The following is a 15,577-nucleotide window of genomic DNA, read 5'->3' as shown; positions in this document are numbered from 1 at the left end:
ATTACAGGGCACCCCCAGGATGGCCGAGGGATCAGAGCCAGCCAGCATGGATTTCAATATCTGCATTGATGATCTGCATGAGGGGACTGAGTCCAGTATCAGCAAATTTGCAGTGACACAAAACTGGGTGTGAGTGTGGATCTGCTGGAGGGTAGGAGGGCTCTGCACAGGGCCCTGGACAGGCTGGATCCAGGGCCCAAATCCAACAAGGTGAGGTTGAGCAAGACCAAGTGCTGGGTCCTGCACTTTGCCCACAATAACCCCTGCAGTGCTACAGGCTGGGGACAGAGTGGCTGGAGAGCAGCCAGGCAGAAAGGGACCTGCAGGGACTGATGGACAGCAGGCTGGACATGAGCCAGCAGTGTGCCCAGGTGGGCAAGAAAGCCAATGGCTCCTGGCCTGGATCAGGAATGGTGTGGCCAGCAGGAGCAGGGCAGGGATTCTTCCCCTGCACTTGGCACTGGTGAGGCCACACCTCGAGTGCTGTGCCCAGTTCTTGGCCCCCTAATTTAGGAAGGCCATGGAGGGGCTGTAGCGTGTCCAGAGAAGGGCAACAAGGCTGGTGAGAGGTCTGGAACACAAAAGCTGTGAGGAGTGGCAGAGGGAGCTGGGGTTGTTTATCCTGGAGAAGAGGAGGCTCAGGGGACACAAGAAGGTGTCAGGGCACAGGTTGGACCTGATGATCTCCATGGCCTGTTCCAACCTTGCTGATTCTGGGATTCTCCAAAACCACCCTTGGAGCAGTTACAGGATGAGCCCTGGGCCTTCTCTTCAGAAGCTCCTGCAGCCCAGGTCCCTCAGCTTCTCCTGCCAGCCCCAAAGCCCATCCTGTCAGTCCTGCAGAGCCTCTGCAGCTCCTCCTCACTGCCCAGAACAGGGAGCCCCAGAGCCAGACACAGCAGCCCAGATGTGCCCCCCTGGCCTGGGGTGCCTCTGGCAAGGGAGCAGCATCAGGCACTGCAGGAGCCTGCAGACAATTCCTGCAGCACTTGTAGGATGATCCTGCTCCCCAAGGGATGTTCCCATGGTGCCAAGTCAGGAACTGCAATGGGGAGTGGAGCCGGAGAGGAAAGGGCAAACAGGGATGGGCTGTTTGCAGGGGAGGGAACAGGGCTGGGCAATGGGAAGAAATTTGCAGCACGAAGTGTAAAGAAAAAGGTTAAGCCAAGGATCTGCTCAGGGTAGTTCGGGGCTGGCTACCAGGCAGCCCTGGCTCTGAGCAACAGCATCTGCAGGGGGACAGGAAACTCCCAGCTGATGGGAACAAGCTTTCTGGCTGACTGCAGAGGCCAGGACAAAGCTGAGTGGTTTCCCTGGGTGTGCCCCAGCCCTTGCTGACCCCAGGGGCTGATGACATTTGTGCTCCCTCAGGTTCATGTCCCCACACCAACAGCATGGGGGTGCTCCCGCCTGCTGCGTGCAATGCAAACAGGGGCTCCTGAGACAGTGCTGCCGTGTCTGTGCCTGCAAGGATGGGGCACCTGTGTGAGCTGGGGGAGAGGCCAGGGCTGCAGAGGGGGGATGTTGTTGGCAGCTCCATGAGGACGCTCTGGGACGCTGCCCTGGGCTGTCCAGCACACTGGGGATGGATCAGCCCCTGCTCTGCTGCTCCTTCCCATCTGCCCCAGGGCCCTTGCAGAGCCCCAGCCATGCTGTTTGCCCCCAGCCTGACCACGGCCAGCCTGGGGCTGCTCACGGGGCTTTTCTGTGCTGAGCATTGGCCTGGGTGTGTTCCTGAGAGAGGCTGGGCAAGGAGCCTGGAGCCCCCAGGCCCTGGGCTGAGGCGTCAGCGCTGCCCCAGCAGTGCCCATGGCCTGTCCCTGCTGCAACCCCGGCACTGCCACCCCCAGGACTGTGCCTGGCCCCGAGAGCACTCAGGCCCTACAGCAACACCAGGGCCACCAGGGCAGCGGGGCAGGGCCATGGCAGCAGCACTGGCAACACCAAGTGCTGCTGCTGCTGCTGGGCACAGCTGCTGGGCCTGCACTGATCTGCCCCCAGCTCTGCACACAGACATTGCTGCTGCAGCTCCAGAGAAGGCAGCAAAAGGGCATCTCTGTTGAAAACTCTGCTGGGAGATGCTTTAATTCCTTTTAAGGCATCAAGAGTGCAGCCCCTCATTGACACAGTCTGTGGGCACAGGGAAGGTGGAGAGAAACCAAATGAGAAATTGCACAGACATTGACATTTCTTTTTGGAAAATATTAAAAAGTAAAACAAAGAAAACAGACCTCCAAAATGAAACCATGCAGAACTATCAGAGATGACTTTAATTACATGTCATTTGCAGAAATTGACCCGCAGTTTAGTGCTCCTGAAACCATCCAGTCATTAGTCTCCACACTGCAGCCTTGAGCTCCTGGTTCCTCAGGCTGTAGATGAGGGGGTTCAGGGCTGGAGGCACCAGTGAGTACAGAACTGACAGGGACAGATCCAGGGATGGTGAGGACATGGAGGGGGGCTTCAGGTAGGCAAAGATGACAGTGCTGAGGAAGAGGGAAACAACAACCAGGTGAGGCAGGCATGTGGAACAGGCTTTGTGCCGTCCCTGCTCAGACGGGATCGTCAGCACAGCCCTGAAGATCTGCACGTAGGAGAAAACAATGAACACAAAACATCCAAGACCTAAACACACAGTAACTGTGATGAGCACCAGTTCCCTCATATAGGATTTGGGGCAGGAGAGCTTGAGGATCTGGGGAATTTCACAGAAGAACTGGCCCAGGGCATTGCCTTGGCACAGGGGCAGGGAAAATGTATTGGCTGTGTGCAGCAGTGAATAGAGGAAGGCACTGGCCCAAGCAGCTGCTGCCATGTGGGCACAAGCTCTGCTGCCCAGGAGGGTCCCGTAGTGCAGGGGTTTGCAGATGGACACGTAGCGGTCATAGCACATGATGGTCAGGAGGAAATACTCCGTTGTAGCATAAAAAACAAAAAAAAATACTTGGGCAGCACATCCTGTGTAGATGTCCCTGGTGTCCCAGAGGCAATTGTGCATGGCTTTGGGGACAGTGGTGCAGATGGAGCCCAGGTCAGTGAGGGCCAGGTTGAGCAGGAAGAACAACATGGGCATGTGCAGGTGGTGGCTGCAGGCTACGGCGCTGATGATGAGGCCGTTGCCCAGGAGGGCAGCCAGGGAGATGCCCAGGAAGAGGCAGAAGTGCAGGAGCTGCAGCTGCCGCGTGTCTGCCAATGCCAGCAGGAGGAAGTGCCTGATGGAGCTGCTGTTGGACATTTGCTGGGACTGAAAATGGGGCCTGTTCATGGAGAAAGGACAGGGAAGAGTTAGAGGAGATACCTCTAATGAAAATCACCCGCTTCTGTATCACACACAGACACGCTTCTGTGTTTAAGTGTTCTGTGCTTTTCTTTTTAAGCTGCCCCCATATCTGTCCTGCTATTTTTGGATATCAAACCCTCAGCATTTCTGCTGCACTTTGGTAGAACAGAGTGAGTTCCCTGAGGCAAGATGATTAGTGACAACTGAGGGAAGATGATCTGTCACTTCATTCTGTTTGGAGTTTTTCTGGGCTTTCATTTTTCACAAATGAACTATGTTCACACTCCTATGTTTCTCTTACAGCCAGGTGCTGCTGCATTATGATGGATCCACCCCAGCCCAGGTCCACTTTTGTAGCCAAAGACTCACTTTGCTCATTTAAGCAACAGCATTTCAGTGTCAGAATACCTCTGCCTTTCCCCATCAATCTTATAACTCAGAGATGCTCTAGGACGTGTTTGTACCCTGGATTGGAGCTCCCAGCTTGGACTGAAATCTCAGAGAGTTTTCCAAGTGTCCTTATGATGGCACTGGATTGAGGGAGATGCAGCTCCTTCCCTGGCTGCCCTGAAAGCATTGCCCAGAGCCGGGCACTGGGGACAGCGTCACCCTGAGCCAGCTGTGCCCCCTGCCAGAGCCCCCAGGGCCGGGCAGCTGCTCCCAGCCTTGTGCTCTGCAGAGGGAACTGGGCCCAGGGCTGCAGAGCTGCCCCACGGCTCTGCTGCAGCTCTGCCTGCACAGGAGGGGCTGCACGCCTTGGAGCCCCGGCCCTGAGGGCAGAGGCTTGGCTGGGGCACAGGAGGGAGGGGGCTTGTTCAGAGAGAGGGTCTCGTATGGACATTTCTAAACTCTCCCTGCCCCAGCATTGCTGGGGTTTGTTTTCTCTCACTGTCTGATCTTCTCTCTCCTTCCTGGAGATTTTCCTCCTGTAGGTGTTTCCCTGTGCCTGATCTCTCCCTGCCAGCACTCACAGACCCCAAATCTCTGTGCACTCTCCTTGACCCTACAGAACCCTGCCTGTTTGCAGGGCACTGGCTGGGGGCAGGTTCTGTTTGCAGCTTGGAGAAAGGACAGCTCAGACTAAGCATGATGGCTCCAGCAAACGTGATGATGGTGCTGTCCATGGCCTGTGGAGAGTCTGAAAGCACATTAGGGATCTCCTGTGAAACTATTGATCACTAATAGGAACAGTTCAGATGTCTTAGGCACTTGTCTCAAAATTCATAATTAATAAATCATAATCAACCTTTTGTATTTATTTCCCCTTGTCTTCCATTCTCCAATAGTAGGAAATTGAATATAAAATCTTATGCAATTTCTTCATTTGTATAAAAATCCTTGTCTTGGAAATATTCTATGACTGATCAGAACACCTCAGCATGTCAGAGCTTCAAGAGCATTTAACCTCCCCTGAACCAGAAATACTCAGAGTTGTACTCACAGAGTCTGTAGGCATTGGGATGTTCCAGCTTTGGGAGATCATTCCAGAAGCTGCAACTGCATTGTCCCGCAGCCAGAGGTTGCTGTGCCAAGGGCTGGCAGTGATTCTGCCCCAGCCACTTCTCAGCACCTTCCCAGCCCTGACTGATTGAAGCTCTCTGTGCCTCTGTGCTGTGCCTGGGGTGGCTGCAGGCAGTGCCCCAGCCCTGCTGGGCTGGCAGAAGAGCTGCTCATCAAGAGAAATGTGCTTTTGAAGCTCTGCTTGGTTACCAGAGCTGCCTCTGTGCCAGGAGCCCAGCCCAGCTCAGCAGCACAGACACAGCACCACGACTTTAATGAGCCTCTGGGGCTTTGTGCTCAGGCCCTGAACATCAGTCCCGGAGAGGGAGCTGAAGAAAGCTCTCCAGAACTCCAAGCTAGAATCCAACTCCAAAGTTTCTTGGACTTTTAATGGGTCCCACTGAGGGACATGACTGAGAAAGTGTCCCCAGGCCCCAGACAGAGCAGAGAACTGAAGGCAGTGATGACAGGTGGGGACAAAGAGAAGGCAAATCTTGGTGCCCTGGGGCACAGCAGGGTCTGTGTCATCAAGGGCTGTGAGGAGACACCTTGTCCTGAGGCCCTGGGGCCTCCTGGCACAGCCCCAGCCAGGCTGGGCACTGTCAGCCCCTTGTCCTGCCCTCAGCATCCCCCCCTAGCCCACATCTCAGTGGCCTCAAGGATCTGCTGGAAGGAGTCCCTGGGGAGCCTTGCTCAGGAATGGCCCTGGGGGCTCCTTCATGCTCCCTGCAAGGACTGCAGGTTTTTCAAAGAATTTTGGGTTTGGCTTTTGCCTTTGAGTCTCTGAGAGGTTTGTGCAGTCATGGCCTCCAATTATCTGTTGTAATTAGTCCCTCTCCCAAAGGAGATGCTTTGTCAGTAAAAACACTCCGTATGGCTCATTAATGCTTCAAGGTACTTCAGTTATTTTAAGTACTTTGTGTTTCCCTTTTGATACAGACTCTGGTAGAGGTTTGTACAATCATGGCCCCAGTTCTCTGCTTTAATGAGTCCCTTGAGAGCTTTGTACTGACACTCAGTGGCACTCATTAATGCCTTGAGATACTCAAGGGTTTTAAGGTACTTTTTGGATTTAAGAATACTTTTAGGTACTTTTAAATATTTTCCTTCCCACACTGAGTCTCTGAGAGATTTTTGTTCCATTCTGGCTTCCAATTATCTCCTCCAAGGGGTCCTGTGTTGCATATCTCCCCCTCTCTGTTTTACAACAAAGATGGAAGTGAAAGAATTTTCTAAGACTTTCTAAGATCATTGAAACAACCATGGGACAATTAACAATACTACAACAACAACTAAGATGCTGTTTTAGCTAGTCATCATTCAACCCTTTAATCCCTAGGATTGGAAGTGTTTGTTGAACCAGTCTTTGTTTTCCACATGAAGCTTCTTGAAGCTTTCTTCCTTCAGTACCTGAGTGCTCTTCTGGATTGACTCACTGTGGCTGGGGAGGTTCATGCCACACTTGCCCTCAGAATCTACACAGCCATGCCCATGTGCCCAGAGTAAAAACTCTATCACTGTTCTGCAAGGTGGCATGTCTGATGATTTCTATGTCTGAGAGCAGGCCACTCAATGTGAGGGAGGTAGCATTGGTTTGCTTACTGAACAGGCACCCAGGATGGTCTAACTGTCCTAAAGCTTTAGCTGCAGCCACCCAAGGTAGTAAAAAATTCGGGTGCTACCATCTGATACCTGGATTAAAGCTTGTAAAGGCATCTCTTTGATATCATCCAATACTTCTCTGGGGATACCTACTGCTTAATCATCTGGTAGGCTGTGTTGTCCTTCTCCAGCTAGATGGCTGATTGTCAATTCCACCCTTGCCTCATTATTAGCATAGTCTGCTATTAATTGATTTAGTAAACACTTCCATCCTCCTTCCTACAGGGTGTATTCTGTAGGTGACAAAAACATGGTCATAATATATTTTAAATCATAGGGGGTTAGGACGTGCTGTAAACATCGCCCTCATTAGGCCATTAAAACAAGGTAAGTACTTCCTATGATCTTTAGCTGCCCTACACCAATCCTTGATTTCCCCATAAACCAATGGCTGATACCTGGGATTATGCCCCCTTCTTTCATAACATACCGGGCAATGAGGAGTTTCAAGGCTATTTGCCAGTCTCCTTCCTTAAATGGAGGCATGGTCTAGAGGGGAGAGCATGATTGACAGTGGGGGCATGACCCGCAGTTGTGGGGGTGGAGTCTGGAGGTTCGTTCAGGGCGGAAGAGAAGGTTGTGGTAGCAGGAAGTGGAGGAGCCAAGATGGAAGGAGGATGGTTGGGCTCCCAAGCCACATTCGGGCTCCTGTCTTGAGTCTCCAGGGCATGATGTTCCAAGACAGCATGGCCATCGCCATCTTGGACCATCATGGAAAGTCTGAGAAAGGCAGGTTTGAGGGGAGGTCCTGAGTGAGTTAGGAGTGACCAACGGATTGAGTTTTCAACACAGTGCTTGCTGGTGAAGGGTCTCAAGGATAGTGTGGAAGATGGGTAGCATGTGTGGTGCACTGTGGTCCCTTTTGATCGAAAGGATGTACAGTTTAGCTCCCACTGAGTCCCAAAACTCAATGGTATGGATTTTGCCAGCAGAGGCATCTGGAAAATTTTTAATGATCCACCTCATGATTGGTTTTATTTGGTTCTTTGAAGATATTTGGCCATGATCAGTGAGAATTAAAGCATCCACATATGCTCCTTTCTACTTTAGACATCTGGCTGCCCATTTTTCTCTGTCTCTGCTTTATGGGGAAGAGCCACCAGAATACCCCAAATCAATAATGGGATGTGGGTCCATACTGTAAAAACACAGTGGCAAAATGGGCAGTAAATGTCTTGCATTTCCCCAAACCTGCCTGCAATCCTATACAGGTGAAACCGTCATCGTTCCTGCTGATCCTGGGCAAGGTCCCTTGAAGCAATGATGAATCCACCGGGCCTGGCACAATCCAAAATCCCAGGGAGCACTGGCCTATCTATCAGCTAACCCCAACTGACATGACTGACACAGGGAGCCGTGAATGTCATAGTCCCTATTCAGGCACCAAATGAGGGTGGCTGCAATAAACTCCTCTGGTTCCCTGACTTAAAGGCGAGGTTGGGAAAAATGAAAAGGTGCGGGTTCAATGGAGTTGCTCAAAAAGAACTTTAATAACAGGGTGAAAAACAATAAACATGGAGGAGTTGAGAACAGTATGAGGGGCAGGATCCCAAGACCTGAGACAAAGCGGAAGCTACAATATATACACTTGGGGCTAGAAAACTAGAACAATACCCATATAGAAGAAGAAAGTAATCAATAAACCACTAGGGGAGGAGAACTTGTACAACTTAGCATAACAACACTAAAGGCTTATGGGAGACCTCTCAAGCTCACCCTAAGTTAAACAAATGACTCCTAGGATTTGAAACTCACACCCAGTTCTTCCGGGGTAAAATTTGGCTGACTGTAAGTTACACCTAGGCTAACTCCCACACTGCTGCTTTGCTCTGGTCTCTTGGGACTATGTGGCCCAACAGAGCCACAATGATGTCCTTGGTTCCATGAGGCCCCACAGTGTCACAAAAGTCCCTTGGATCCATGGTGCTCTGCAGTGTCACAATGGCCCCTTCCTTTCACAAGGCTACCAAAGGCCACATTGGTCTTCATAGAAAGGAAACCATGGAGTGCCCGTGTTTCAGGAGCTGATGAACAGCAACTACCAGAGGCTAAGGCAAGCCTGACCTGTCTGTCCTGGCAGGTTTGCTTGGAGCAGCTTGGATATCCAAAATTATGAATGCGGAATCCTAATTACAGAAATTTTTGCCTGGAGAAGGATTTTTTTTCCATACAAAGAAAAGCACAGAGCCCTTTCCAGCGTTTGGAAAACAGGTGAGTTCTGTCACTCAGAAGTTAAAGACCAGCCAGATCTGTCCATCCTGGCAGCTTTAGTCTGGCAGCAATCCTTGGATACACAGAAATTTGGAGGTGGAATCCAAATTTTGGCCATGGATACATGAAAAAGATGGACAGTTCTTTTCCATAAGAAGGAAAGTGCAGATCCCCAGTGTTTCAGAGGCAGATGGGAGCGGCCTTCCACATTCCAAGGTCAGCCATATCTGTCAGGTGACCTCTGGGAGACCAACGCAACCATACCTCTTTGGTGTTCCCTTGCTTCCACAGGGCCCTGCAGTGTCACAATGGTTCTCTTGCTTCCATGATGCCCTCAGATGTCATAATGGCCCCTTGGTTACACAAGTCTTTAAGCATCTAAATGGTCTCCATGGTTTCATAAGGCCCCACAGTGTCCTAATTGTCTTTGGGTTCCATGAAGCCCTGAAGTGTCCGATTGCCTCTTGGTTCCATTGGGGCCCAGTAGTGCAACAATGATTCTCTTGGTTCCACAAATTCCCATAGTGTCACAATGACCCCTTCCCTCTATGAGGCCCTGCAGGGTCACAATGTTCCTTTGGTTCTGTGGGGCCCCACAGTGTCACAATACTCTCCATGATTCCATGGGGCCGTGCAATGCCACAATGATTTCCACGGATCCATGGTGCCCTACAGGATCACAACGGTCCTTTGGCTCCACAAGGCCCTGAAATGCAACAATGGCCTCTTGGTTTCACAAAGCCCTGCTGCTTCACACTGGCCCCTTGGGACCATGCGGCTCAACAGAGCCACAATGATGTCCTTGGTTCCACAAGGCCCCACAGTGTCACAGTGGCCCCTGGGATCCATGGTACCCTGCAGGGTCACAATGTTCCTCTTGGTTCCACAAGTTCCTAGAGTGTAACAGGTTCCACAAGGGCTGCAGTGTCACCATGGCCCATTGGTTCCACAATCCTCCACAGTGTCACAATGGTCTCCATAAGAAGGAAACAAATGAGCCCCAGTGGTGCAGGGGCAGATGAGAGGCAGTCACCAGAGGCCAAGTCTAGCCAGACTTGACTGTATGGGCAGATTTTTTGTGGGACTAACCCTTAATGGGTTAATGTGTAATGGGTTAATGTCTCAAGTTGGTTCATCAAGTTTCTAAAGTCTATGAAGAGAAGAAAGCCAAGAATAGAAAACCCACAAAATAAATATAATAGGCTAAGGTGTTGCAAAATGAAGGTCATAAGGCTTAAACCACAATATGTCACAAGCTAATATGCTGAAAGGCTGGATATGCAATATGTAACTATATGCAGCTACACAGCTATATATGGTAAAGGCTATTGCAGAGTCATCAAAACCTTGAAGAAGAGGATGGGAGCCCTCCTCCAAATGACCACCAGAAGGCAGAAAAAGACCCCCTAGCAACTCTCGGCGCAGATGCAGATTACACCGGAAGAATTGCATCTCCAGGAAAAATAGACATATAAAAACCCTGCAAACTGTTGGGTCGGCCCTAGGTGGTTGGCAGAGCGGTGACTCCCTGGCTACACCTAGCGCTACCAGGTGGGTGCAAGCCCTTGGCTTCACCCAGAGCTGTAATTTGCCTATTATCAGCTTGCTCTGCTAATTCTATCAATTCTCTGCTGATTGAACTTAACGAGTGGTGGCTCATTTCCACTACCAACTTATAACAGAGACTTTCACATAATCTTGTGTAGTTACCTGCAAGAAATGTATCATTCTAAAAAATTTTCCCACATGACATGAATAGAGGCTTGTAGGATATTTTAGGGGAAACCCTCCAAGCCAGGGACTGGGCTCTGGCCAAGCCCTGGGCCCTCCTGGTCAGGAAACATTCCATGAAATCCAGGAGTTTATGTGCTAAAACTATCATCAAGTCACTTTGACTCACTCATTTGGGCCTATGAAAGCTGGATCCACTTTTGGAGCAAATTCAGAGACCTCACCTATGGGTGAATGCACCACGTAGGATTTTCCCGAGTGCTTGGAAGAGTTCTCCAGGTCCTCGCTGTGAAACGGGGCTTTCCAGCAACTGCGGACTCTGGATGATGGTAAAGTGTTCAGGCAATTGGGGATGTGTCTTTCTCAGTCCCTATCCTTTCTCTCCTGTAATAATGATTAGGTGCATTACCTTGCTTCCTTTTGCTTGTTGCTAAAGCCAAGCACGTAGTTGTACTGAATGTATAATTTTACTTTTGTGTGGCCTTAACACTCACAGTAAAATAAGACCATTCTTCCCATTGGTTTCTGTGCTCTTTAAATCACCCCTGCCAGCTGGCAGAACAGGTATCAGAACCTGGTGAAAGCCAGGCTCTGCTGCGATCTAGCTGGGCCCATGGAATACAGAGGGCCACTGTCAGTCCATGGAACCCATGGAAGCAAGGCTCAGATGTGAAAAAGGCGTGCACCATGGATCCCCAGAGACCCTCATGGAGCCAGGGCTGCAGTGTGTCACAGAGGGAGGGACCTCATGGCAGCAGGAGAGCATTGTGAGGCTGTGGAGCAATGTGGCACCAAGGTTCCACTGGGACTTGACAGAACCCCATGGATGTGAATGGCCTGAAACGGAGCCCAGAGACACTTCCCAGACAAAGCCCAGGGAGGGGGATTTGCCATTGTGACCCTGTGTGGCACCATGGAACCAAACAGAGCACTGTGACACTGCAGGGCTCTGTGGAACTGAGAACTCATGTGACAGTGAGGAGCCCAATGGAACCAAGGGCCCATTCTGTCCTTCAGGGCTTCACAGAAACAAGGTGCCATTGTGATACTGCAGAACCCAGAGACCATTGTGACACTGAGGGGCTTCATGGAACCAATGAGACCATTCTGACACTCCGAGTCCCCATGGAGCCAAGGGGCCATTGTGACACCACAGGGCCTCACAGAACCAAGGCAACCACTGTGACACTGCAAGGCCTCATGGAAGCAAGGGGCCATTGTGTCACTGTGGGTCCCCATGGAAGCAAGGGGCCATTGTGACACATCCAGGCCGGGTGGAACCAAGGGGCCATTGTGATTCTGGGAACACAATAGAACCAAGGGGATGAGAGTACAGAGACTAGTAGTGCACAAAGCATACAGGCCTGGCTGATAGCAAAAGGGCACGATTATCTGCAAGGAGTGCATAACCAGGTCTGAAGCCAGCAGACAGTCCTTGAAATGCCCCTGGCCAGGTGATAAAGAGAAGTTGGTCAATTATACAATGCCTCCAGGCCCGCTAGCAGACTATCAGTAAACCACAAGGCAGAACTATTGCAAAATAAGCAGAAGCATGAACAGCTGGCGTGCACCAATCATAGCATTAGTAAAACCACATGAACAGATATTTGTAACTATGAGACTCAGGAAATATAATTATGCAACAATATGAATACAACATCTGGTGACCCCGACGTGATAAAGATCTGCAGCCAAAATGAACATCGAATGAAGGTATGGAATCCCCCGGACAGCCGAGAGCTGTGGCAGCCTGAGAGCTGGGACAGATATGTGTATTGTAGTTGTAGAGTTGCTAGAAGTAAAGGGAAAAAAAAAAAAAAAAAAAAAAAAAAAAAAAAAAGGAGGATATGTATATATTCTATGTATGTATTCAAGACAGCCGAGAGCTGTGGCAGCCTGAGAGCTGGGACAAAAGATAGGACAGCCGAGAGCTGTGGCAGCCAGAGAGCTGGGACTAGACAGCTGAGAGCTGTGGCAGCCTGAGAGCTGGGACAAAAATGTCTATGGTAATTGTAAAATTGGTAAAAGAAAAGGGGGAAATGTAGGGGCCTGAGTTAACTTATGTACTGTAAATATATGTATGGCAGTGAAAGATCTTTGTATTGTATTAGTGACCCTGCCCTGATTCTAGTTATTGTAAATGGGCTGCAGCTGTGATGTCCTTGATTGGGCAGCAGCTGTAGCCCATGGAGGTAGCTGAGATAAAGGGGGCGGGGTGGTCAGGGAGAGCCTGGGAGAGGAGCCCTGACCGAGAAGCAACAACACCACTGCTGTGAAGATCTGCCATGAGAAAACCACCAAGAAGCTATGAGACTCAGGAAATATAATTATGCAACAATATGAATACAACATGTAACCAATAAAATGTAAGCTAAAGCTATGTGGACAACTAACAATGGTATAAAAGAACATATCAAGCAATAATAAATCGAACAAGATGCATACCTCATATTGAGTTGTTTCTTGATTCCAGACCCCTTCTAAACCCCTTATCTCTACACTCTGCCCCATCCCACATGAGATCGCTGGTCCGTGCCAGTGTCGTCCGTGTGCCGCAGAGCTCTGGGGACCATCAGAGCAGCAGCTCCACAATGCCGAACATCAAGGCTTCCCCACATACAAGTGCACAGCTGCAGCGTCTCCTGGTACACCACAACAAGGTAGGTGTGATGAAGGTGGGGACACAGAATGGTGACTGAGGCTTGATGGCATTGCTCACTATCCAGGGACAATCTGCACCTGCAGTCCCCAGGGAGATCTGGGTTGGGAGGATTATTGGGGGTGCTGGATTGGATCCTGCATTGCAGCCAGCTGCCCTCTCCTCCTCAGCCTAGTGTGACCCAGCTGCACAGTGATGGACACATCTCGAGTGGCCGTAATGACCAGCATTGTACGGCGATCAGGACACAGGATGTGTCAGATATGGCCCTGTCGCGGCGAGGGGGTCAGTGAGGACAGGGGGCTGATTATCTGCAGGGTACCAGCTGGGGCATGAGTGAGGCTTTGCGTACAGAGCTGGGTAATGTGGTGTGGGTATTTTGCATCTGGGGTAAGAAGGAAGGGGCAGAATGGAGCAGGAGGACTGGCACATGGGGCAACTGAACTTGGAGCTGGAGTAACGTGGGAGAATGGCCATGCCCAATGTGGGACATGACCTTGAGTCCTGGTGTGCTGGGGCCAGCACCTGTGGCGGCTCACCCTTGTCTTTCACCGCCCAGGCCCTGCCGCCTCAGGACAGCAGCGGCCAGGCACAGCTCCTCGACAGGTCTCATGGGCCCCAGGGCTCGAGCAGCCTCTCCAGCCCCACCAGACATCAACAGCCCCCGGCCAGCTGGAAAGGACTCAGCACCCAATGCTCGACCTGGGACATCTTGTCCGAAGCGAGAAACGCCTGTGACAACTGTCATAAGAAACTTGGCTTTTTACTTGTATATAGTTATAAGTTAGTTGTATATAGTTATTAGGTCAATAAAAACTGTTACAATTATAGGCAGAGCCTTGTCTCACAGCCTGTCTCTCCCTGGGCTCCCTTGTGCTCCTTCAACTCCTTCCCCCCTGCTCTGAGTCTGTCACCGGGCTGAGCAGATCGAGCCCCGGGCTGGGCCCTGAGGCCGCTGCTGCTCCCGCTGCGCCTGCGGGGCAGCCCTGAGGCTCCAGGCCGGCTGTGGGAGCAGGAGCAGCGCTGCAGAGCCCACGGCCCTCACGGGCTGCGAAGGCACGGGCAGATGGCCATGGGGCCCAGCTGGCACTGCCGGCACTCTGCTCTCGGCTGCCGCCTGCAATCCTTACAGGCAACCCTGACGCCGGCTCAGGAGCTGCTCAGAGCCGTGCCCGAGGGCTGGCCCTGATCCGCGGCCCCCAAGGGCACTTGTCCCTTCATCTCTGCACTGCCACATTCCGAGCTCATTTGTCAGCTCCCTCCTCCCCTTCCTTTCTGCAGGGCAGCATTAGGGGCCAGCCCAGCGGCTTTCCTCCCACATAGCCGGCAGCCCCTTGCCCACAGCTCTCTGGTGGGAGCCAGAGCTGCTTTCCAGCCAGGCAGCCCCGCCGTGTCCCGCAGCCCGGGCCGGCTCCTGCCCGCTGCCAGCAAGGCCCGGCGGCTGGGCCCGGCCATCCCGGGCCAGAGCAGCTACCTGGCCAGGGGAACACAGCTGGACATGCGGGGACACACAGCAACACAAAGGGGACACACGACGGGCACCGTTTCTCGTGTCCCCATTGCTGCAGAGTAGCGCCGTGTGCGAGGCTGGCAGAGATCCGGGCACAAAGGAATGTCTGTGCTGTCACCGGAGAAAGGACACGGCTGGGATGCTGCTCACAGATGAGGCTGCTCGGGGCTGGGGGGGCTCTCCGACCTTCTCACACCTGTGGAGGTCAGGGCAGTCTCTGTCCCTCTCAGCCCTGCTGGGACCCCACCCAAACATCACTGGGGTCAGAGGGACAGAGACACCCCCAAACCCCCAGAAGGGCTGAACCTGGGATTTGGTTTGGGACTGAGGATTTAGGAAGGGGCTGGAATTGGGGCTGGGGTTGGAGTTGGGGCTGAGATTTGGATTAGAGCTGGGATTGCGGTTAAGGCTAGACATGGGATTGGCTTTAGAGCTGGGGTTGGGATTGGGTCTGGGGCTAGACAAGTTTGGAACTGGGATGAGATTAAATACAGAATTGTGAGTGTGTCTAATCATGGAGTGAGATTGAGACCAGGATCAGGGTCAGGTTTGGGACTGAGCTCACCCAGAGCGGGACAGAGGGGATGTCACTGCAGGATGTTCCTGGCATCTTCCCAGCTCTCCTCAGGCACCTCCAAACATGGGGGGCAGCTGGGTGGTCCAAGATCCAGGTGCTCCCAGGCTGCCCCTCCATACCAGGTGAGCATTCTCTGAGGGCAGCCCTGACTGTGACCCTTGGGGCTCTGGGATCAGCCCTCACATCCCTGTGGGAGCAGCTGCAGACAGGATGAAAGATCCCCCCCTAATTCCTGTGGAAGGGTGAAGCTCAGCTGTCCTTTACTTCTGGTCCCTCCTCCTCTCCTCAGGTGAGGATGTCAAACTCCCTAGGAGCAGGACAATCCTCATTCCCTGTTTCCTTGTGGCTGCAGCCTGGAAAATCCATGCGGAATGAAGGACTTTCTGACAGCCCTGCTGAGTGACACCAGCAAGAGGTTTGTGAGAAGGGGAAGAAAATGTATTTTAA

The 15,577-nt window shown here is 51.9% G+C and overlaps 1 protein-coding gene across 1 annotated transcript; it reads right to left on the bottom strand.

Annotated features, from left to right (window-relative positions):
• Positions 1–2,305: 2,305 nt before the first annotated feature.
• LOC134434759 (olfactory receptor 14C36-like) lies at positions 2,306–3,235 on the bottom strand. The gene has a single exon (XM_063183373.1). It carries the CDS (start codon positions 3,233–3,235, stop codon positions 2,306–2,308), a length of 930 nt encoding a protein of 309 aa, XP_063039443.1.
• Positions 3,236–15,577: the final 12,342 nt, after the last annotated feature.

The sequence above is a fragment of the Melospiza melodia genome, unplaced genomic scaffold, assembly GCF_035770615.1.
Source record: "Melospiza melodia melodia isolate bMelMel2 unplaced genomic scaffold, bMelMel2.pri scaffold_47, whole genome shotgun sequence".
Lineage (NCBI taxonomy): Eukaryota > Metazoa > Chordata > Aves > Passeriformes > Passerellidae > Melospiza > Melospiza melodia.
This window is presented reverse-complemented; position numbering and strand designations above follow the sequence as displayed.